Source organism: Mya arenaria, chromosome 15 (genome assembly GCF_026914265.1).
Source record: "Mya arenaria isolate MELC-2E11 chromosome 15, ASM2691426v1".
Lineage (NCBI taxonomy): Eukaryota > Metazoa > Mollusca > Bivalvia > Myida > Myidae > Mya > Mya arenaria.
Genome location: NC_069136.1, coordinates 16,156,155 through 16,182,182, shown reverse-complemented (window position 1 = coordinate 16,182,182; position 26,028 = coordinate 16,156,155). Strand labels below are relative to the sequence as shown.

The 26,028-nt window shown below is 35.0% G+C and overlaps 1 protein-coding gene across 1 annotated transcript in view; it reads right to left on the bottom strand.

Annotated features, from left to right (window-relative positions):
* Positions 1-26,028, bottom strand: part of LOC128219150 (fibrillin-2-like) — a 100,190-nt gene that overhangs the window by 39,710 nt on the left and 34,452 nt on the right. Inside the window, exons 10-35 of the mRNA XM_052926970.1 lie at positions 25,824-25,891; positions 24,667-24,800; positions 23,506-23,628; positions 22,910-23,025; positions 22,084-22,151; positions 21,477-21,649; positions 20,887-21,039; positions 15,565-15,674; positions 14,777-14,850; positions 13,801-14,060; positions 12,369-12,482; positions 10,040-10,153; positions 9,186-9,305; positions 8,345-8,458; positions 7,698-7,811; positions 6,850-6,966; positions 5,793-5,912; positions 5,370-5,495; positions 4,636-4,755; positions 4,076-4,198; positions 3,755-3,874; positions 3,326-3,439; positions 2,546-2,662; positions 1,947-2,057; positions 697-816; positions 83-196 (exon numbers count right to left, since the gene is read on the bottom strand). Of these exons, the coding sequence (XP_052782930.1) occupies positions 83-196; positions 697-816; positions 1,947-2,057; positions 2,546-2,662; positions 3,326-3,439; positions 3,755-3,874; positions 4,076-4,198; positions 4,636-4,755; positions 5,370-5,495; positions 5,793-5,912; positions 6,850-6,966; positions 7,698-7,811; positions 8,345-8,458; positions 9,186-9,305; positions 10,040-10,153; positions 12,369-12,482; positions 13,801-14,060; positions 14,777-14,850; positions 15,565-15,674; positions 20,887-21,039; positions 21,477-21,649; positions 22,084-22,151; positions 22,910-23,025; positions 23,506-23,628; positions 24,667-24,800; positions 25,824-25,891 (3,157 nt within the window). The remainder of the gene's footprint in view (positions 1-82; positions 197-696; positions 817-1,946; positions 2,058-2,545; positions 2,663-3,325; positions 3,440-3,754; positions 3,875-4,075; positions 4,199-4,635; positions 4,756-5,369; positions 5,496-5,792; positions 5,913-6,849; positions 6,967-7,697; positions 7,812-8,344; positions 8,459-9,185; positions 9,306-10,039; positions 10,154-12,368; positions 12,483-13,800; positions 14,061-14,776; positions 14,851-15,564; positions 15,675-20,886; positions 21,040-21,476; positions 21,650-22,083; positions 22,152-22,909; positions 23,026-23,505; positions 23,629-24,666; positions 24,801-25,823; positions 25,892-26,028) is intronic.

The window sequence follows — 26,028 nt, the reverse complement described above, 5'->3', positions numbered from 1 at the left end:
TACGGATACTCTACCCTATGTTTAAAACAACCTCTTACATTAAGATCAAATGCATGCGAGTGACTCAACCCCTGTTCCTTACCGATATCACACACCGATCCAGTCCAATATTCATTGCAGCTACACTGGTAACTGCCAGGTAAGTTCTCGCATGTAGCTCCGTTCAAGCAGACATTCTCTTGGCATTCGTCTATATCTATAGAAATATATAACGAATTAATAATAGTTGTATAATATGTTTGAAATAGAAAATGAACGAAATACCTTTTTTCATTTGTCAGTATGAGCTTTCAGGAACATACGCAGTACCATGATAATGTATCATACTAGAACATGCATAGACATCCGAATAGCGAAAAACAGAAGTTATTTCTTTCTGAAATGTTATTAATGCATCTGTGCTTGTTTCAGTCAATATAAAATTTATTATTTTGAGCTCAATTGTGAATACAGATGTTAGATAATACGCATCAAAAACCAGTACGTCTCATTGGTAGATATTTGTACTTGGTAGTACTGGTGTCCATTCTAAGGTTTGTAGAGAACTTCGTCCACCTACTAGTTAGTGTGGGGCGGACATCTAAAACAACGAAAACACTCGCGTCTTCATCATTTGGCTTGACCACTTTTTTATCAGATTGTAATTGCAGTCAGATTATTATGTTTGAGGATATTTGGAGTGTTGCGATTGCTTACCTTCTTGACAGTACTGCCCTGTATACCCAATGGCGCAGAAACAAACATACGACCCAGGAACGTCCTTGCACTGACCATGACCGTTGCATGGGCTTTCCAATATAGAACACTCGGGACTGTCTGTAAAGCAGGAAAGCAAAGTCTTAGAATAGTTGGTAGGTGATAAAGATAATATATGAACGACCCATAGGTAACGATAGTGTAAATCCGAGGGTAATAGACCTGTCAGCAAAATGGTAAAGCGTTTCAATGCTTTGGCGCGCTGAATAGTGGCAATGTTATATCCGCCCCATCCACAATGGCTTGATGGATGAATTAAGATTCTGAAACATCTTTAGACCGACGGTAATTGTTTTATAAGTACTTCGTGACGAAACATGAACACTACACTGCCTGAATGCGCTTCAACTTAAAATGTAAGGCATTTATGTGTACCATACATTTAATATAATTGACTTGCCTCAACAGGTACGAGGGTGTGTATTGACTTTAAATATAACTTGAAACCTATAAGCATATCATTATGCAATATTTTAATGTCCAACTTGTTTTCAATTTGCCTGTTTAGTGTTCTAATTTAGTTGCTCTTGAACCATCAATAAAATGAATACTGTTAAAACAAGCGCTATCACAAGAGTGATACCTACACCAGCCTTGAACACAGTTATTTTTTACTCTTAATTTTTTTAAATTAAAATAATAATGACACTTTTTTAATAAATTGTTTAAAGAAATCAAACCTTTTTTGCCACAAGGTCAATAAAAATAACTCGGGCTTTTACAACGAAAGATGAGAGAGGCACTAAAAGTCATCATGGCACAAATGTTATCCTGGTATCAGAGTTTTATCCGACATTATCGACACACTTCAATTTGACTATAAGGTAAATAAGATTGGCTTGCACGGGTATGCGAAATATATGACAGGCACTATTTCCAATCATGGTGATAATGTTAACCGAAGTATCAGGCAGTGTGAAACCTTACTGTACCTTCAAATGCTGACAATAGAAACAGTTCGCTTTATAAAGTCCAATAACGATAAAAGAGTGAACATGAAGGTGATAATTAAAGAGTATCAGAAAAATAATAGGAAGGTGTAACTAGCCAATCTGAAACTTTAAGTTGGACTGTTAAGTGTTGATGGTATAACATTATCTCTTCATCGGGTTAACGGGCTTCGGTGCGCGTTGGCGGAGATATTTTCAAAAAACCCTGGCTTGAAATCAATTCGCACGATCCACACTTACCGATGCTACAGAACATCCCAGCCCATCCTGGTTCACATAAACACCGGTACGATCCTACTGTATTTTCGCATGTTCCGTGGTCGCAATCAACCTCCAGGCATTCGTCTTTATCTGTATATGAGATAACAGCATCGATATCGCTTATATTATTGTTTCATGACTTCAGTAAGGCCAGTTGTGGGTGACTTTGTAGGGCAGTTTATCGTAGTTTTATACATTCAATAAGTACCACAAGATGTGCTTTGCAGATGTTGTTGCCGTTACATTTTAAAATTCGCCGTTTTAAATTGTTGTTAAAGCTGTTGTGTAGGCACACTGAAACTTGAAAAATAATACGAAATGCGCACCAGGCTTGATCATTAAACTATTTAGCTGATAATAAGATCAGTACCGTGTTTTGACATCTGCAGTCAGTGTTGTTTTAAATTTTGATCAGATTCTTCGATACAAAAATCGGGAAAAAATATAATTAAATGCATCACAACAAGTCTTGGTTCCGCTTAGCAACTCACAGATTTTTTTCCAGAAATATCCATAATGAGAACATATGTGATGTAATACAATTTCTGTCTTTATATCATCTTTAAGAACCACGGTACCTTGGTCGCAATGCTCCCCTGTATAACCCGGCTCACAGCTGCAATAGTAGGTGCCCACGAGGTTCCGGCATTCTCCATTCACACATGGATTAACACCGATGGCACACTCGTCGAAATCTATAGCACACAAAGAATTTGATTATTAGTTTCATTATTAATTTTATTTGGATTTGATGAGTTTTTCTCGTGTAACTAATAGTAAGAAATCATAAAGTAAACTCGTATTGATTAAGAATGGGTGGATCGAGCGCTGCAAACAAGCTCTTTAAGATTTTATTTCAGGTTATCTGACTGACTGGGAATACAACCTAACTGATACATTGTCAACATAATATCTGATGCAAGAAGTGTGAAAGCAACAAGAGCATTTGCCCGATCTTGCTATCGATTCGCGATATAAACAAACCTGCATAGCTAGAACACGTATATACTTTTTTCGAAATTGACTCTTAAATAAAGGGCAACATAAGTAAACCAGCAAATATGACAGCGAACTATGAAAAGCAATTTTATTATGACCGACCCTTCCTTGTTAAAAAAAACAAATTCTCGTTTCATATGGCGTTTCAAATGAGGCGCTCCAGTTCAATGGAGGTGCCACTGATATTATGAGGAGCTAAATGCGTTTGAAAGGCAGTTATCAGTATTGCAAATTGTATTAATAGACGATTACCCATAACTATGAGTGTTTTAATCACGCGATTACTCTCCGCTATTGCCAAAATTTTGCAATGATAAAGACAATAACGGAAATAATAAAGTGAGCATAAGTTAACGTACCAGCCTGACATCTGTCCCCTGTAAACCTCGGTGTGCACATACACATCGCCGTATCACCTGCCAACACACATGTACCTCCATGGAGGCACCTGATGGCGTCACATGGGTTAGTACCTGGAAACACAATAGAGGATCAGTCGATGTATTACAAAAAACGAGTTGCTAAGAGAGCATAATTGTATTAGGGTGATGCCCGGATTGAGTACTTCTTTCAAGCGGGTGACATAGGAAACATAAAACGCACCCCCACCAAAAAAAATATAAAAAAAAACAAAACTAAACGGTCACAATCCTGGTTTGACTTTAATTAATTTCAGTTGAGTAAAATCTGTTAATTTGATCAAGTTCGAATATCACATTGTGCAAAAATTTGCCAGTGAGTAAGCCAATGCTAACAGGTGATGAAACGGTGAAATAGATTAATCTTACTTCCATCGCAGTGCAGTCCTGCACGTCCCGCAGGACATTGGCAACGGTAACTCCCGACCTCATTTAAACACGTTCCCCCATTCGAGCAAATACCAGGACTTTCTTCACATTCATTTATATCTGTAATAACCAAAACTTTATAATAATGCATAATAAATTTATAACAATGCGTCAGTGTTCTGCTTTGGCATACCCATACATTCACACATTTTTTTTCCTTTGTCATTGCGCCATTGCCGATTCAATACCACTAGTAGATATATCAAGTTTAAAAACTTTGAAATTTTTAGTTTCTTTAAAATATATTTTTGCATTGCTTACCAGTTTCGCAGTGGTCGCCTGTCCACCCCGACATACACGTACAGAAATAACCAGGCAGGGTGTTGGTACATACGCCGTCATTTTGACAAGGGTACTCGGCATTCTCACTGCATTCATTCTTGTCTTAAACAGTTATATAATTTCATATACTATATCTTATAATGATTGATGCGGCCAAACCATTTTTATAGTCTCCCCTTCTCTTTGCTTAAATACATTATTCTACAGGTCCTTTGTTACAAAGAAATTTGATATAGATAATAAAATACATTCATATTATGGACGCCGGAATTCTTAGTATTTCATTCTTCAATTCTTTTACTATCAAAGCGGTATGTATTGACTTATGTCTGAACTTTAACTGATAGTGGCTGGATGACGTGCACAAATTGGAAACACTAATGTCTTTTTAGCAACTTTTATTACCTTTCTTTAAATTAAGGTTCGTGTGTTACGTTATAGACTTACTTAATATGTGCCAAAAATAAAAAGATAATAACCTACAATAAATAAGTGTTAAATTTATGTTAAAAGGTATGTCACCTGGCAATATTCGTTACCTATTGAACAAGTATTTCCTTTCCAGAACTCGTTACACGTGCATCGGAAACCGCCATCCGTGTTTTCACAGATTCCCCCATTCAAGCATTTCGAAGGGGAAGCATTACATTCGTTAACATCTGGGAACGGAAAAATACGTCAGCACGTAATAAGGATGATGCAATCTATGAGTCATACTTACGGTAGCAGAGCACGGTAATAATATCAATTATACGTGACATATTTTATTGACCGTACTATTAATCGTAATCAGTACTACGGTCAAACCCCGTTGTCTCGAACTCGCAGGGACCGGCAAAAATACTTCGAGCCTTTAAAAATTGGAGCCAAGATGTACCTTCAGTATAGAGAATTCGGTCCTTTACATCTAGTTCGAGCCAACGAGGTTTTCGAACCAAACGAATTCGAGCCAACGGGGTTCGACTGTACATTAAAAACTTGTAGTCGATAAAACAATTTAAACAAACACTCTTTAGAGGAGCAAAGTATGGGCCCATACGACAATGAATCAGAGACACAAACGTACAGTCATCTAGAACAGACCAAACACGCAATTGCTTTAACGATAAATGAAAGGAATCCGCCTGTTGTTTCTTCAAGGGGAACACGTTAACCCCTAAAATGATCTAGGTCTGATTTAGATTGGTCATTGTCAAGAAGGCATGAGCATCAGTAACAACAATCCCTACATTCCGTCTAAACGTTTCACTTTGTCCAAGAGTCACTATATTACCTGTATTGCAGTCTGACCCTGTCCAGGCGGCCGGGCACCGACACACATACGATCCCCATTGGTTGAGACACGACCCCCCGTTGTAACACAGAGTTCCCATGGCAGGGTCCGTACACTCATTGTGATCTGACAGACAATCAAATTGAAAACTGTTTGCATATGTATTAAACTAATGACAAAAAATAGAAGAAAATATTTTAGCGAAAGTTAGATTTTAGATGTCATTTTCCTGCGATTGAAGCGGAATATCCGACAGTTTACGCATTTACGCCAACATAATTTATTTTCGGAAGACTTCTACTGTTTAATGGAAAAGGAACATTGTAAACATTAAATACAACAGCGCTATGTAATTACAATTTACAACAAATAACAGTAACAACCACCAATACGTTTACAATGTTTATCTTCCCCTAATCATACCTTTTTCGCACTTGGCTCCTTCCCAAGGCGGGAAACAAAAACAATTATAACCGCCGTCCGTGTTGACACAATCACCATGGCTGCTACATGCTTCCGTATCCGAGTTACACTCATCCAAGTCTACAAAGAGACAGGCAAATGGTGAATTCAGTGTTTATAAATAAATGAAACACCTGGTAGAGTCATATCATTTACTTGAACTAAACTATTTGAATGAAAAGGGTCCCAGGGCGGAATACAAAAATAACAGTTGTGTCGTATACTCCAAGTTCATCAGGACTCTCATTTACTACTATAGACTAACACAAAAGTGTTTGTCAAATTCAAAAGGCAGGAAGATAAGTCAACAAGTGCCTATTTAATTTACCGACAGTGTTTACAATTCAAATTTCAACCATTGTGCACTTGGATTTTTTTTGTTTAATGACAGTACCGGGTACATCGGAAACAAAAATGTAGTTTATGACATATTGATCAACGATCAGACCAAATAAGCCGAATAAGGTACGTATCTTGACTTTATAGTTCTTATCGGCCGAGTTGGAAAAACTCATACGTTCATAGTATATGTTAAGATGTGTTCAGCTGCGGTCGTCTTTTCAATATGTATCGTTGGTATGTGGGCATATTGTTGCCATACTTATTATGTGGATATAATGAATATTTATGTAAAAAAAATACATAAACAAGCTCGGTAGCCAAAAGTTTAAACATAGTCTAACATAAACCCCGTTTAATAGCACAGGGTAAACTATCTTTTTCATAATAAGGTTAAAGTGACACTCTTCTTATTAAAAATCAGTACATGCACATGAATAACAAACATAAATTTTGACTGATAAACCTACTTACCAAATAATGCATTTATAGAAAACAACAAGTGCATTTTTTTTAAACTAACCATGTTTATCAAGTATTGTTAGTTATCGTCTAAAACGTGAAGTTACATAAAATAGGAGATAAGACACTGTTTTTCTTTGAGTCCCTATATCGTCGACAATGTTCTACGTGTGAAGCATCCGACAAACGATTTCCCACAAACTTTCACCAAGCTTACCTATATCACAGATTGTGCCTGTCCACTGAGGCGGACACAGACACCGGATGTCATCCGTCGTATCTAGGCAAGTGCCTCCATGGAGACATGGGTTTTCGCCATTACACTGGTCCGCGTCTGAAATAAGTTAGGTGCGGTTTTATCTAGTAAGATTAAACCTATCCTTTTCTTACAATATTTGTGTTGCTTTGATTGGAAGGAAGAATGTGAAATAGTTACAAAGAAACGGGAGTAACTGAAGCCGTATTGGTGACCGCTTATCAAACACATGCTCAACGTACACACTCAATGTGTTATCTGAATAATCTTAAAAAATAAGTTAAAGTTTAAGTGATATATGCTGCTGCTTCCATTGTATTCCAAGCATTACTAGCTCAAGGCTATGCTATCTAACCATATGACGCTATGAATTTTGGGAGGATGGACACGCTCATAGTTAAATCTGTTTAAACATATCAAGTAAAGATTAATTTAATATGTATTAAAACATATCGTATAAGTAGACAATTATTGACATAATAATTGACATTAAATAAATTTTAAACAGTCATACTTTACAATTTATTTGAAAACAGACTCGTCTTAAGTCAAACACAATGTTAGTTTTACTACAGATGTTTATGAGACTCACTGTGTCCATTGAAAGCGACTGGAGATCTAAGAAGCTTTTTGAGAAGCAAGCATCATTTGCAGTTGTCACCGGAGTATAAAGAAGGGGACAATGAATTTAGCACACTATATTCTAGTATAGTATGTAATTTATACATTATAATTCACCTCTGTGTATTTGTAATTATCACATTCACGAAACATTAAATCAAAAACAAAAACAAAGAACCATGTTTTACATATGCTGCAGACGGGCCCGCTCCAACCATCCGCGCAAGCGCAGGTGAAACTTCCAACAGTGTTTAAACACGTGCCCCCGTTCTGACAGATTTGACTTGTACACTCGTCAACGTCTAAAGAATAAATGCATTTGAAACGCAAACTGTCAAAGTGATACAATAACCGGTATATTATAATGTTAAACCATATTCAATGTTCGTCAACCAGAAGAAGTTGAGTTATACTTAAAGGAGCACAATATAGGTTGCTTGCAAAAAAAATAATAATAATAATTTTAATGCATTCTCGTGTTTAACTCATTTGGCTTTTGTGATCAAAGCAAAACATGTATATGACTTAGGTACAAATCAAAATATGAGCGATATTTTGGCGCATTTTTAACTGTTGGATTTGTGGATACGCAGCTATTAATATAAAAAATCAACACATTTATAAAGGCTATTTTTATCTGTATCTATATCATTGACAGATGCAATTTTGTTTTGATGAGTTAAATATGATTATGAAAATGACATGTTTACCTATACCTAACATTATATAAAACTGTTCGATAAAACATTTCTTTTGATTCGTATAAATTTAAGCAAAAACAGTTTAGTCAATACAATACATTCAGAAACAGGTCTCCTATATAAACTACGCTTACCCTCCATGCAGTGTTTACCCGTCCAGCCATCCTCGCACACGCATACGTAGGATGTCTCCGAGTCTAGGCACTGTGATCCGGCCCGGCAGGGGGATGATTTACACTCATTTACACCTGCGTATTAAGAAAAGGAGATAGTTAAGCTTGCCAACAATCTTCACATTGTTAACTTTCAAACAACTTGTCTCTTACATTACACATAAACGTATACATTAAATCCACCAAAATGCATAATTTATTAGCTCAAAGATATCGTCAAAAGAACGACAACTAAACATGTCCATGTAAAAATGATCACTGCATAGTTTCAGATATTTAAACAATCCTTGATAACGTTAACGAACTTATTTACTAGCAGAAGTTGTATCCTTTTTTCTTTTTCATAATATTTATTCATATAAAACAAACATGAGGGTGGGGTGTAGAGCGCCCCACCAAACATGCATCAAGAAAACACATTAACAAAACTAACTGTAACATATATATATAGGTACAAAATATGTCTTAGAAAATATGAAAGATGAAAGTCATATTTAAAACAGTGTCACGATAAGTCACTAGAGAGATAACAATGAGTCACTTAAGTAATTGAAAAATGTTCATATGCTTAACTATTTCGTATGAAGGATGAGTGGAATGTTGCCAAATTATTTAGTATATGTCAATGCATTGCAGTAGTCTCTTCTGACAATATATCTGACAATATGTTCATATCTGTTCTTCGCAAACCATATGAATGTATTATTCATTGAATTTTGTACTCATAGGCTTGCGCCTATTGTGAATGTTTCCCCGAATAAACCAATATATTTACATAAGCATGTGAGGTGTTCGTCTTTACCTGTATTGCACGTGGGACCTGTTCTTCCCGGGGAACAAGCGCAACGGAAACCTCCGTTCTGGTTTGTGCACGTTCCACCGAATAAACACACTTCCGGTTTGTCCGAACACTCATCATGGTCTGCAGTACACAAACACAACACTTGAATTGAATGTTTGTTTCTAGTAGTTACCAGCTCGTGCATTAAGATCATAACAAATAACGTAAACTGATTTTTCGGTCTTGCTACGGTATATCAATAATATCATAAAGGGATTCGTTCACGTTTAATAGGAGCAGGCATTGAAAAAGGTATTACTTTTGACAATGATTAAACAATGTTTAATAGCCATAGGTTAAAATTAGAGCCCTATTGTTTATAACCTTTTACACATGGGACAGAGAAGTGCTCGATTTGGCTTAATTAAAAGCGGTAGAAACATTATTAATATTGATCATTTTTTAGGCTTCGATTTAAAAGATTATTTTTATTGGTAAATACATTAACTCAATGTGAACATTTTTTAAAAGATCGTTGCCAACATAAAAAATAGGATTTAAATAAAACCTTTTCTTTAAACGCTCGCATCTGTGGTAGAATAAGTTATGGAAAATATTACCAAACAAGTAACAGCCGTTTGAAGAGTTTTATTCCTGCTTACTCAAATACTAAATCTGTGTTCGGTGTTTTGCGACGTTGGGTCACATATATGAACTAGTAACACCAAAGGACCAACAATTAGTCAACCTGTTCTTTTCAAGCGTCCGAGACAGAGGCATTGAACGTTTTGTCTTTAAACACGGTCATGGTTAAATGTTAAGCTACTTGCTAATCCAATTAGTTTTCAATAGATGTACACATTCGTATGTGTTACCTATTTCACAGTAGGCTCCTTCCCAGGCGTCAGGACACAGGCACATCTGGTCAGCTGATCCGGTACACTGACCGCCATGCTTACAAGGCGATGGACTGCAAGGATCAGACACCTCTGCAAATTAAACATATACATGTAAACAACCTTTATTTAATGATTTTATTGCCTACGATTATTTTATATCTTACTCCATTACTATGTATATCTTAACTTTTATACTTATAGTTGTATGCATTTCTACGTACATTATGCAGTATATAATCTTTCATTGAGAAGCAGACGAGCTAGATCTAAAGTCATTTATGAATATGATTATATTCAGTTCACTTCCGTATAAGGTAAAAAACTGTATAGAAAAGTCCGATTAATCATTCATATTGAATTCCAATACAAAATGCAACATCATTCTGTGTTAGTTCTACACTCATTATTGGAATTGGAAAACGTGTTTTGCGCTAAATATAAGAACAGAAAAACAAGCGTATACATAAAAGGCAATCAGCATGCGGATCCTTTTAGTCAGACAGAGGATCATGTGACCATTGTTGAGAGAAAAAGGTAATGTGCTGATGAGTGCTTGAAATAAGAAGCAAACGCGGTGAAAGAAAATGTGTAAAAGTGTATTAGATGCGTCGGTCAGATCTCTGTACTTTCAAAGGCAATTTGTTTTTTTATAAGCATAACATCACAGAGGTATTAAATATAGTATGTTTTGCCAATTGCGTTTCCACAGAATAAAATAAGACTTCCGAAAGAGTGTGCGTTAAAAGACAAATCCCATTCGCATAGAAACGTTCAACATTACGTTCTTCATCACAGATCACTCCTGTCCATCCTTTTGGACAGACGCAGGTGAATGTTTCCATGACGTCATTACACGTGCCACGTGCACACGGGCTCGAAGCACAGGGAGCAACTTTTGTACCTTTGTTTTAATAGTACATACATTTAACTAAATTTAATTTCGTATGCCTCGATAACTGGTAGGAATTTCTAAATTTCTAAATAAATTTCAGGCTAATACATGTATAACACATCAATAACCTTTATCTCTTATTTCTTGCATTAAAGCTGCACTCTTACAGATTGAACGATTTGACAACTTTTTTATGTTTTGTCCTGGAACAAGCCAATTTTTGCGATAAACCATGAAAACCAGTTATATAAGACTGCTGACAAAAAATCTGATCCGAGAATTTCATATTTAAGTTCAAAAATTGATGTTTTATGCATTTTTTTAAACCGTTAATAACGGTTTAAGCCATAAAACATTAATTTTCGAATGAAAATACGAAATTCTGCGATCTGATTTTTTGTCAGCAGTCTTATATCATTGGTTTGCAGATATTGACGAAAAAATGCTCATTCTAAGACAAAAAATAATGTAAATCTGCGAGAGTGCAGCTTTAAACACATCGCTTTATTCTCTGTATTTAAGACTTCACCCAACATCAAAACAGTAGCAAAGACGATGTTGTGAATATGTTTTGCCAATTGTTTTTTCATAGACTACAATAAAAAAAATCTAATATAATCAAATATTGATATAACATTATTAATAAGCTTTAAATTTTCTTTTTTGGACTCAACATGTTACTTTATTGGCTGTACTGATAACTAAGTTTGAGCACACTGCAAACCCCATGGCGTTTACACATATTAGAATATCAACTCTCAAAAGAATGCTTAAGTCAACGACGAAATCGATTTCTACTGACTTCGTCAATAATAAAATGCTCTTAAAAGTATGATCACGTATAACCTGCTTTCTGGTTCAATCTCAGGAATTTTAATGACTTGGTGTTTGCATTTTTGTCTGGGCAAATTATAATCGAGGATTTTTAAAAGTTCTGATGCATCTCGAGCAGACGACATAGATGTTCTTCAAGGCAATATATGACATTGCATATGAAAGCATTTGACATAAGACAGTAATCAATGAATCCCTTTTTAAAGATAAATATATAAGATGTTATTACCACCTATTTTGAATGGACATGTGATAAATTATAAAACGGACTTGTTTTACTGTTGATATGAAAGGAATTTTAAGTTACCTAGTTTACGAAATATTTGATAAAAGTTTGAGAAACTCATTCAAATTACTGAAAAAAACACACAATCAAAACGGTAAATGAAATGATGTATTAATCTCACTTAGTTTAATATTATTTGACATAAGTTAAAAAAAACAAGTATATTACTGTTCATATAAAGAGATACATAAATGTATTCAATTAATTTCTATATGATGAGGTATTCAACTCAATTATTTACAGATCATGCAATTTAATATTTCACAGACCACAAGCTAGTCGGTTCAACTTACTTATTTCACAGTCTGTACCCGCCCAAGCGGAAGTACACTGGCACCTGTAGCCCGAAAATGTCTCAACGCACGTGCCCCCATGACGACATGGCTGACGTAAACAGTCTTGGAAACCTGCAGGAACAATAAGAACATATTTAGCTATTATGTAAAGTACACACATTTTTTAAGTTTGTATAAGTTTAGAACACAAACCGAAGGACGGACATTGGATGGTGTCAGAGTTATTCTTTGTATCATTTGTGATTTTATTTAATAACTTGTATATAATGACACAAACATGGAGACTTTGTTTCTTTAAGAAATACATATTAGAAATGACTGTTAAAATAAAATTAGAGCAATCTTAAAGCTGCACTCTCACAGATTTACCGTTTTGACAACTTTTTTTACTTTTTTTGTCTTGGAACGAGCATTTTTTTTCGAAAATCCAAGGAAACCAGTGATATAAGACTGCTGACAAATCACAGGTTTTTATATTTAAGTTCAAAAATTGATGTTTTATGCATTTTTCTTAAACCGTTACTAATGGTTTAAGCCATAAAAAATTGATTTTCGAATGGAAATATGATAAACTGCGATCTGATCTTTTGTCAGCAATCTTTTATCATTGGTTTGCAGATATTTACGCAAAAATTTGCTCTTTCCAAGACAAAAAAAGTAAAATCGGTATATCTGTGAGAGTGCAGCTTTAGGTCACCGCTGTCCACAACTCCTGATGTATTAACAATTTGTCTTAACTGCACATGTGACAGAAGCAAACCTTTTTCTATGTTTTCCTAACCTATACACTAAATGTATTTGTAGGCTAGGAAAACATAAACAATAGTTTGCTTCTGTCTCCTGTGGTTTTATTGAATTAAGCAATTATGCAAGGTCTAACACAAACAACATATATGAGCCCTCTCAACCCGATGTAATGTGTACAATTTCGTATAGTTTCATATGCTTTAGACAACGGTCAGCTATTGTAAGACAGTCATATAACCCAAATGACATATTTTTAGATGAATGAATATTATTTTGTTTATACAATACATATTTTTAGATGAATGAATATTATTTTATTTATACAATACATATTTTTAGATGAATGAATATTATTTAGTTTATACAATACATATTTTTAGATGAATGAATATTATTTTATTTATACAATACATATTTTGATATGAAAGACTATTATTTTGTTTATAACATGTGAGACCTCGACTAAACAGGCAGTTATTTGCATAAAACGTTCATAAGTTGTACACAGGTTATCTTTAGACTAGTTTGTATATTCAATTGATTTGACTGGATAGTTATTTTGTTTATAGATAATAACCAATCGATCACCATTTTGGCTAAATTTGTCCAACAAACTCTTAACCAGTATTATACAACTGGAATGACATCTCTATTTTATATTGAAATACAGTTTAAGCCTTACCAGCTGATGGAAGGTTTATCGTCGAGGTCGGTGTCAAGGATGGAAACATGCTCGGATAAGGAATGGTGTAATTGACGGGGTACACATTAGCGCTGCACGAAAAGGGCTTGATAACAATGCCACCAACGTTGAACTGCATGTCGCCTCCATAGTCGATGTACTCGGCGCTGAAATCTATGGCGTCAATCACTTTTGATGCGAGGTCATGTGTTGCCTCCGTACCAAATACCAAGTGGAAATTAATACTCGAAGTCGTGTCGCTGGAATGGATAACATACATACATTAATATTTTCAAGTGAAAGACATATTTTTACATATTCATAAATATGTTATTTTATTGAAAATATACTCTATGGGAATGTTATGCACGTTTTTTGATGCCTCCATACCGAATATCAAGTGGACATTTTTACTCGGAATGGTGTCGCTTAAATTGGTATTATGTTTACGTTGACATGTTAATGTAAAATATGTACCAATTGTATAAAAATCTTGTTCTATTTGAAAATAACTTTATGGATTTAAATGTACTTTTTAGATCTGATAAACTTTTGAATATGCATTGAACAGGGCAATATAATGGCCAACTACTTCTAATTTTGTGTTCTTATAGTTGACCTATAGCACCAATCAAACACTGGCATCGGATTTTCAAACTCAATCATTTCTAAAAAAAAAAAAAAAAAAAAAAAATCCTATAATTCCTTACTAAAAACTAAAATACCGAATATGTGAATAAATATTGAAAAATATATTTTTTTTAAATATGCACTTTGTACTGTATATGTTTGTATATTATACAGTACAGAGTGCATATTTTAAAAAAAAATATTTTTCAATATTTATTCACATATTCGGTATGATAATTTTTAGTAAGGAATTATAAGATTATTTTTTTTGATCTTTTAAAAAAATGATTGAGTTTGAAAATCCGGTGCCAGTGCACTCAAACACTCAACACATTGAAGAACTTACCTAAATGTCACTATATTGCAGTCGAGGTAATATTTGGCACTGAGAGCAATGTCAGACTCGAAGAAACCCTTCAGCTGAAAGTCACAAGGGTAATTGTTTTTTCCAGTAAAACATCGAACATTATATTTTCAACACACATGGACGCATAATTAACACACCATTTTAACGCTTCTGAAAATCGTAACGATAAATTGTTCACATTCCATAGAGCAAGTTATGTTAGCTTTGCATTAGAAGTAAACTAGCAATCACATAAAAAATAATTTCTATCATGCAGTGCTCACAGAGTAGAACACATCAATCAAACAATTTGACACGAAGCATAGTTCATCTTACGTCAGGAACAACTGCTTTTCCACTTAATATACCTATATAAAACCAAACTTACAAGCTGTTGATACCTACCCTTGATAAAAATAGCTAGTCCTGATGAACTTTGTTGGCAAGCTACCGATTGTTTTTAAAGCTATAAAAAAGCAATATGCAGTGATCTACCTGTTGTGATCTGTCTTGGGTTACTTTATCCTTAATAAAAAACATGCTGTTTGATTTGCAACAAACAAAGGGCAACATACTGTTGTGATTTACACATTAATAAGATTTGCCTCTTGTCGCATCACTTACATCTTAGGAAACCCAATACTTTGTAATTAACATAGACACCTACATGCCATTACTTACACATACAAAATATATGTCTTTTGGTGCTTCAACCTAAAGAAGATCGGCTGTATGTTGTGAAATGCACATGAAGACATTTATATCATTGTTTCCTCAAGACGACCTACCTGTTGGCAAAAGGCGGACTGCTGGGCTACAAACACAGACGATGATTTGTCCAGTAACTCTCCGGGAATGCTCATTACCACCTCGCAGACAACATTCACGAGTGAAGCAGCTGGGAAAATGAAGAAAAGTGTCGTTGTTATTGGACATACATACAGGAAACATAAAATTTCATACTATTTCTTAAATCGAATATTATGTGCAGTGACCATTAAGTATGTTTTTGGAACTCAGAATCGGATATAATCGGAATTAGTTTAGTTGCAAATCGTCCGTTATGCGTAAGGAAAGTTAACTTCAGTTGTAAATTCCTAGAAATACAAAGTTTTTTTATCGAAGATGTTTAAGTAGCTTTAAGAATGGACAAATGAAATAAAAACATAAATGATATTCGTATTTGATATTTATCTTTTCACATAACAAATCAAAAACAAAATACAACAGATTATATTAAATAAATATTTTGGGACGATTTAAGGCATTCGTTGGAAAAAAAAACTCGTATATAAGCGGATAAAGAGGTTCATATTTTGAAGCGACTGTTCAAGTTGTAAAAATGCCGTAAGCGTCAATGGTTAGACTAGCACATAAACGTCCAGCTCAATAACTATAATATCTTTCTTTAAAGAAACAGGAAGTGGTGACCTGCGAGAAGTATTAGAAATACTTCAGGTACGTACTTTCAATTTGAATGTCCTTATTTATCACTTAGACAAACACTAGCAGAGCATTAAAGACTTGATGCTTGCAGATGGCAAATTTGACGATGACTATGGTGAATATGATATTATATCTGAGAAACCAGAGCACAGGGGTTATATTCGAATCTGACTGTTGTCTAAGAGCCGTAGCCATTACTAAAAAAACCTATTACAAATTCAGCCAAACTGAACAAGTTGCTGTTAATATGCACCCTAATTTTGGTTAAGTCTTGGTCAAGGTTAGTAAAGCGTCCGGTTCATGTTCATGTTCATGTTCCACGATTCCTTGTGATATTCAATACGACTAGTCAAAGCCGTTTTCAAATGATAACTTTATTTTGTACTATAGCACTAGTCAGTGTGTGTATAACACGTGATAATTTACGTCATATATGCTACGTCGGAAGGCAATGTTTGGCTTAAAACAAATACTTAAATCAAAGATAACCTTTCGCTTACTGCACCATTTTAAATGAAATTTGATGAGGTCATTAGTGTCATCAAACACTTCGACAAACCTGTTTCCAAAACAATGTTTTGATAGTGCTCCGTCAGACGGCCGTATTGTCAAAAGGTTTGTCGAAGTGTCATAAGAAACTAAACTCTCAATCAAAATTTGGTAAAAGACCGAAGGCTGGGCTCCGTAAGCGGCATAGACTGCGCCATGATCCATTTGAAATGGTAAAAGAAAATGAAAAGTTATCATTGTTTTAAGTCTTCAATCGAAGCTAAATATTGCCTTCCGACGTAGCATTTATGACGTCATTTATCACGTGGTATACACACATTGACTAGTGAGCGCACCATAATTCAATCGCATCATTTTGATAGTGATAATGAGTCGACTATGTTAATCGTAAGAAAGAAAGATAACACTTGAAATGATAAAGCAAGATAGGGTTACTGGTGTTAGTCATTTATTAGTGATTTCTTACTGATGTTTATATTTTAAGTCCAAAACAACAAAGTCCATCGACATATGGGATGTGTCTAAAGTTCTGGAACCACTAACACCGGTAAAAGAGTTGTCATTAAGAACGTTACCACATATACCTGTAATGCTGATTTCATTGACTCAGACAGGTCGAAGCAATTTTATCCCTTTTCTTATGTAAGATGAAATATAAGGCGTCTTAAGGGCTACACTATCGTAGATTGTTGAAACAGTCAAGAAATAGAAAACCAACTATTTATGCACTGTGCTGTTTGTAGAGTTTTGTGCTGTTCTATGTTTCTTGTTTGTGATTTTGTGCTCTATGTCTTTGGCGTTTGGCCATTGCCACTAAACCGGGTTTATGTTTAAACATTTTGCTACTGAGCATGTTTCTGTAGCTTACTACATAAATATTAAAATGAAAATTATGTCTATGCAACAAAAGGTTTCATTGTTTAATTTACTAAGTGCATGATTAAGTAAGAAATTTGGCTTGAAGAAATAAGCTAATAAAGCTTGTTTACGATAAAGAAGTTTGGAAAAAATGAGGCCGGCTGGTTTACCAATTTATACATGCAAAACACATTTTTATCCATGTTCATTTATACATAGATATTAGAAGTGTTTTATTGCTTCCTACAGCCTTCGTACATCCTTCAACAACTGCATAAAATGTATAACATAACCAATCATGTATTGAGTGTGTTATAATGATATATACTTATTTTTAAAAACAAAAACAACTTACAATACGGATTCCCGGGTATGGTTGAACTTGTCATGCTGACTGACATTGACGTCATCGATGGAGTTCGAACGACGCTTGTATAGTTCGTTACAGAAACTTCGAATTGAAGAGCATCGTAAAGGAGGTGAAGGTCACCGATCTCGAGTACAATGTTGTTGCGGATGCGCGATTTGGGGGCTTTGTGAATGATCACTGATGGAACAGCCGTTTTGAGGTGCTGGCCAATCGGAGCGGCGAATTGTAGAAGGAATGTAACGGTTGAGTTTTGTCTGCAATTACGAAATATCCATTCAGCTAATATGATGTCATGACAATACAATTGTACATTTATGTGTCTTGAAGCCGTTATTTCACCCTATTATTATAATTATTTAGGTTCTCTAGTAGTACAATATAAAATAAATTTATATGTTCAGACGGTTACGAGCTTAAATAAAAATATTCTGTACCTAATGGTGACAACGTTAAGCTCATGTATACTTTTTTTCTCATTTATTTTCACATAGAGCACCAATAACACATTATGCTCATCCTTTTATAATATAACCTCACGCACGCACGCACGCACGCACGCACGCACGCACGCACACACAGACACACTGACGCAAACATACACACACACACGACAGTGATGTCCCCTACGTTTAGATATTCATACAAGAAAAACTTCAATAGAGATTTAATATTTGTTAAAAAAATCAAACAAATACATACGGTACATTAAAAAAATAAAAAAATAAATCGTTATGGCTATTTTTGTCTTTTATTGATTATGTTAGTTTCAGTATTTCCAACTTTTTACTGTGGACTTTGAACTTTTCGTTTTTTAAGCAATTTGCTCTTCTATTTTAATTCTTGATTTAAGATACATCATATATGCATTAAAGGATAGATGTCTATTATAACACTTGGTTGAGTCTCATAAAAAATCATTAAAACAATAAGGAAGTTGCAAATATTACTGTATTTGTTTTTACATACTATTCCCAATAAAGCCTCACGTTTATTGATTACGATATTAATTGTTGTTGAGGCAATACAATTATTTAATTTGTTCCACAACTGTTGTGTTTCATAGCACTCCCAATATAGATGTTCTATGGATTCGACACTTGAATGGCAAAATGAGCATAATGTACAATCGACATTTTTTTACTTAAAACGTAATGTATTTGTTGGTATTATTCTCAAAAGAAACTCGTAATAAAAACTACGTAAGATGGTTCATGCATACTTACGAAAAGGATGTAATCTTGCAACTGACATATACCGATTGAAGAGAGCTGCTTTTAAAGAAATAGTCAGTCTGGAAAATATAGAAGAATAGAACAATTAGAAAATAATCAAATATAAGACGTCCTCTGGTATATTCAACATGGACTGAAGCAAACCAAGAAGTACGGATCAAGTTACAAATAGTTGAAACAGGTCTACGCAATACAAAGCTAACAAAAATCACAAAAATGTCGAAAAATAGCTTATTGCGCTTATGTTTCTTGTTAACATAAACTCGACTTTAAATAAAGATTCTTGTGTCTTGTATTCTGTAAATAAACATCAGAAAAAGTTTATTTTCAAAACACTGACTAAAGCTAGCTTATAAGAAGTAATAAAGTAACGGACAATCAAAGCCCAAAATAAGAATTAAAATTGTCTACAATTAAAATGAAAATAACGGACCAATTTTATAGAAAAAACAACAAATGATTCTAAACATGGGATTAAAATGAATTTTATAAAAAGGGTGGCCAATGGTTAACTTGTATCAGGAAAGCTTATTACAAACGATTATATTCTGGATCGGAGACTTAATAGAGAAAATCAATTTTTTTTAGAAAAAGTGACTCGCCGAGTAAATACGTACATCGTAGCAGAAGCGTTGTTCAAGCGACCGGAAGTAAGTGGAGGACTTGTCCTCGAGACTGCTGTTGTAGGTAAAATCTATCAGGCCGCTCGTTATATACGCTGCAGTGGCGTCTGTACACCGATGAAGAACAAGAACGGAATCATTAAATAAAACATGAAATCCGGACGAGGGATCATCGAATATCTTGGAAAAAAAAATAGTTTACGGCTAAAGCCGGTGTTAGAGTCAGGGGCGGGGGAGGGGTGACGTTGTATTGCATTATATTTGTAATTGCTGTCAATAAACATGTTCAAAAAAACCCAAAACATCTGTTATCAAACTGTGGATGTAGTTCAAGCTTCTTAATGTTTTTTCTCTTTCCAAAATGTATTTTCCAAAAAAGCTTTTGTTTTATTATACACACAATAAATCCACATGCAAATATTTAATACCTTTTGCAATATACGGTTGTCGGTATTCCATTAGCGGTGCAATACGGTCGTTTTCCCCTTTTTGACTTTACAACACAAATGTATCATTGTGTTTATATTGAAAACAAGGGTCGTTTATGTCATTTAACCAGAAATGTATATATGTAAGGGGATATTTGTACTGGGTTTCGATCCGAAACGTCAAATTCGACTCTCGTGGATTGTTTGTATATGATTACTCGGGGAACGCATCATGAAGCATTATGAAGACCGAATCTGCAAAAAAACTCCAGTCGAATACACCCCCACCCCAACGGATCAATACGCAGTACTTATAGATCTATTATACCACCTTATCTGACAAACTTCCTATGGCTAAGCCAGAGTTTAGGTGGAGGTTAATAGATTGAATATTTAAAAAAAAAAACACGTTGTGCTATACTCGTAGATAAGACAGTGTATATAGCAGTTGTACCTACCAGTGGATATGAGTTTTACATTATTCCATGTAAATAACTTATACAACTTATACATTAAGATGCATTTACTTAGAACAGTTTCGATTAACAAGACACATTGGATAAGTATACGTAAGATATTTCGGGGACAATCTTTACATATCAAGTTCAAACAGTGCTATGCCTACCCACTGCAAACTACTTACTGTAGACAACAGTCGATGTTACGACCCCGGGCGAGCTTAAAAGCGTTGAGAACACGAGGGTTGTAAATATCGTCGGGTAGGTGGTTGATTGGAGTGTATACTGGGTGGAGTCTGTCACATAGCGGGTCGAGTTGTACAACTCAAATACACCGTCTGCAGATACGGAGATGGATACAACTTGCATTAAGAGTATATATGTATATCCCTGTATTGTTAACGGACCTGATCAGATAGAGTGTACATAGAAGAACAATACTTCATTATTTGACAATTTTAGCAAAACGTGTTCAAAACCTACGGCTGTCTTGTATAAGAATAGGCATGTATCATGGAAGAACAATATAAACGCATTATTAAATGCATGGCAAAAATGATTGTCGTCGCTGCAGGTCAACTGCTGACAACAGAAACGATGTCAAAATATACGCAGATATATCATCTTCATACCTCACTCTAGATTTCACATGCTATTATAATTCCAAACAGTGCAGATTATGTTATAATTGCCTTCTGAAACATTTATGTATTTGTTTTTCCAAACTTTAATAAACCATTTACGTGTTTTCTAAGGCGAAATACTTGTTGGTTACCTTTTAGTACAATGTAGAAATCACCAATACGGTACGTCTCAATGCCATCCGGAAATACGTATTTCCCGGCGTACATCTTGATGATGTCAGTAAGCTCGTTTGGTGATAGGATGTTGGAATTCACATGCAGCATAGTGCGCATGTACGGGAAATACTGGCCTGTGATTGGTGGACTGAAATTGATTGACACAGATAACCCCATGCTGCAGGTCGATCACTTTAAACCTAAAGCTGCTTATAAATGTTGAGTAGGACTTTCAATCGAGTCAGCTTTTGCGCAGTATCCGATTGTGTTATACCATTTGACAACCCGAGTGGCAAAACTCATATAGTTTAACTCTCCGACATCATTGCTAATAAAATATCAGCTGCTATATGCTGATATTTTGCAAATAATCTGAATGGATACATGTATAATCTAAAGAACTAGATCAAATATACATATGATGTATAATCTAAAGAGTTCCTTGTTGTAACATAATGTTGAAATAATATTATAGCCATATTGATACTATTTATGGATCACGATATATGATAAGGCCTGTCAGCCCATTCAGTCTATCAGTATAACTCTAGCAGCATATCGTGAACCATGAGTTGTACTCACTATATGTTGACAAGGTTACAGTCGTAGTAATTTTGCTTCCATTGGCTAAACAGAATCAGTTTTTCAAGCTGAAAAGAAAACCGAAAAGGTACAATTTGGAGGAAATGTAAAACTAATATAAATCATTTATTAATACGTTGCTTTTTCATTTCTTGTTGTTGTTTTTTTGGACAATGCGATTCGCATACAGGATTGTCATAAACAACATATGAATAGAGCATATTCTAAAGCTATGTACAGATGTTGAGGTGTATAATCCGTTTAATGGACCGAACAAATAGTCTGTAGATGTTTAATTATTCCGTAATGCACCAGTCATTTGTAACCACGCCCCCCCCAGGTCTGGGGAATAGCGGAGACTTTGACTTTCGGTCCAGCCAAGCCCGGGCAAAATTCCCGCTCTGTGGGGACTATCTGCTGGTTAAAATCCCCGCCGAATGCTTCCGCACCCAAGGGACCCTATATATTGCCAATTTTCTGCTATATTTGGCGTGAAGACAAAACCAGCGCAGTCACCCGGCACTGCGGGGCCACCTGGAAGGTAAAAACACCGCCCATTTCCCCGGCTATCCCCAGTATAACCCCGGACCTGGGGGTCCGTGGTTACAATTGACTGGTGCATAAGCGATTATCTTTCTGAAAATTATTTTGACAGCATTTTTTCATGCAGTACCCTAATAACGCCATGCTTCGATAATGGTGTGACTTTCGTCGTTTATTTTAGCTAGAAGTTAAATTTTGCGTGGAAAAAGACGCAAAACTTTCCCAAAATTCTTGAGACAAAATCAAAATAGTGTATTTTAACATGATTGAATGTTTCACATACCTCTTTGCAGAATTTCCTGGCATGATACTTGAATAAGTCACTGTTCCGATCAGACAAGTTCCCAGTGTAGTCAATGCCGGTAAAGTATAGGAGGGTTTCAATATACGGCATGCCATCTGTAAAAGAAACAATACCATAAGGACTGATCTACATTGGCTTTACAAAGACGGTTAGGAACAAAGCATATGAATTCCACATACAAAGAGAGTTTAATTGATTGATATTAGAACAAGATCGTACTTAGTCGACATGCGTCAAAACACATCAACGAATGAATGAGCGATCGTCTATATCAGCAGTTTATTGTAAGGCAATAAAACTGTATAGAACAGAGTAACATCATTTAAATTTTGGAAAAATACTATGATGGACAAAAGCATTGTTTGTTTCGCTTAATATACTTTGGTTTTGAACCTGTTCATGAAATAAAGTTGGTATACAAAATAAAAAAATGATACAATATCACACATATAATTGTGCGAAACTGTACATTTAGGGACAAAGTAGTTGCGTATTAGTTCTAGTGTTCACTTAATACATGATGTGATAGACATGATTGCAAGCTCAAAATAATGGTATAAACTAAAGGCGAGTACCGGTCCAGTTGGTGGGCCCAGGGGTGGTTGAGGGTGTCGGAGCGATGGTCGTACCGGGGTTCACCTCTACGTCAACGTTGACGATTGCGTTGTTGCCAGAAGCAGGCGTTATTAGCAGCGTTCCTGTGTAAGGGACAAAATGGTTGCTTTAAATTTTCGGGTCAAGTAATTCAATTAATTATGTAGATCTATTTTGAGGACATTGGAAAATATCTACATACAGTCGAATGTATGTGTTTAGACTTTAAAATTACAAATGAAGTTACTAAAAACGAAATATTACACCTTACATAAGTATGCTCCTTCTTAACTTGTGTAAGTAGCCGCTGCTTGTAGGATTTTCAACATTGCAATCAAGTGGTCATTTTAAAAGCGATAGTAACCGGACACATTTTTTTTCAAATAAGGCCTGTGTTGTCTAATTGTTTGTTAACGCCGAGTTGACTGTACATGACAGATACATTTTGAGTTCAAGTCTAAACAACACTCCCGTCTGAATTACAATTTACTTGCTTTACAGAAGAAGATGTCTTTCCATGTAGAAATTATTCCTATTTAAGTTTAAAAGCTATAACGTGTGGTATAAAATAAGAAATTGTACAGGCCGTTTTGGGCCTCCTGAAAATATACTGACCTTCAAGTCACTCTCTTTTAAATTAATGATTTTGTCGGATGACCGGTCGGCAACTATAATGCAAGGAGACACTCGGTGGTCTGTACTATTTCTTTAATATGATACGGAATTTATTAAATGAGTTTTCTGAAAATGATACAAACAGGCTTTTAAATGGCTAAATATCCTAAATACTAAATCGATTCTAAACAGCGCACAAATATACTGACCATCGTTATACAGCACGCATAATTGCAAATATACCCCTTAATTCACTATCAAACATTCCTAACCCGTTGAATATAATAGTGTATTCTAATGACGACCAGTGACAAATCTTGTCACACCAGTTTTAACAGCTATAATAACTAGCTTAGACATAAATAATAGAGGTATCTCATGATAGCGATTAGAAGATTCAAAGCGAATATGATTTGTTGAAAGTTGCTTATGGCAATATTATCGAGAACTATTTGACAAGTATGAAAATACCAACGATTTCATAAAAACAAGTCGTTGTATGTCCAGAAAAAATCTCAGTTTTATACCTAATATTTTGCGAGAGGTGCCATTTACTCGGACGGAGCGGGCGCTATCTAGGATGAGTGTCTTGACGGTGGTGTTCAGCCCGAGTGTGACGTCTCGACCGGTCAGCCAAATATCTGTATACACGATGCCAGGTCTGTGAATATTAATATATATATGTTATGCATGATGATTGAAGATATAATTATATGTGTTTATGATATGTATATAGTCAATAATTATGCGTCTAGACTTGAAATGAAAAAAACAACATCATTAATCCTTGCCACCATTGCTTGACCACCAATAACATTATGGCATTCACCAACTGGATCTTTTCTCAGCTCTGTTATTTGAATAATAGCAAAATCATACAAGATATGTGTTATATTGATGGTGGTAACATAATTACAATTAATAAGATACTCATTGCTATCAAATCTGATTCATCATGCATAATTATTTGTGTCATCCTTGGAGCAACTCCTAGAGTACGTAAAGTTATCAGCAACAGCAGTGATTATAGTACGGTGGTAGGGTAAAAAAACAGTATTCAAGTTCTTGTCGTTTTTATTGTCAAATGATAGGGCCTGAAATTAAATACATTTGGTTCGGGTTACCCGACCCTACCTACGGAATAGGCACCTACCCTACCGTTTCTATCGTCAGTTTGAAAAAAAAATGAAAAACCTCAAAAAAAAAAATTATTATTTATTTAATTTTTTTGTTTTTAAATATGGAGTTTAAAACCATAAATGCTTATACAGGAGTTAACTTTACCACCATTCTCCAATGATGAAAATGACATTCTTATATAAAGCCTAATAAAAAAATAAAAGCCTTCCTACCCTACCTATTTTTAAAAAGGATGTAACCCTAACCAAACAAAATGTTTTTAGGCCTAGGTACTTACGCTTCTTGAAGTAGCCGATGGGATAGTTGTGTGACCATTTAATTGGTACTATTTTTGTTGTGATTGTGGTTGAGATTTTATTATTGTTGTTATTGATGAGTCGTTCCCTGTTATGCATTGTTCCTGCTGTTACTGTAAATTATTCTAGTAGCTTTACGATATTACATTGTTTAGGGAATCCTGAATGTAATGTGTATACAGTTGCTGCTGGTCTGTTATTGCATATGGGCATAAGAAGAAAAAACATGTTATGTAATGGTGACGTACCTAAATTTCGACACTCTGCAGCTGTGGTACCTCGTTCCAAGGCTGCTGTCAACGAATATTCTTTGTAACTGCAATGCAAAAATAATGATGATGTGTTTGTTGCCATGCAATATCAATAATGAAAAAGTAAAGTATAATTTAGGTCGCTGCAATGAACTTTTAAAAATGCTGTACTTTGAAGCTGTCATATAATATAAGCAACATA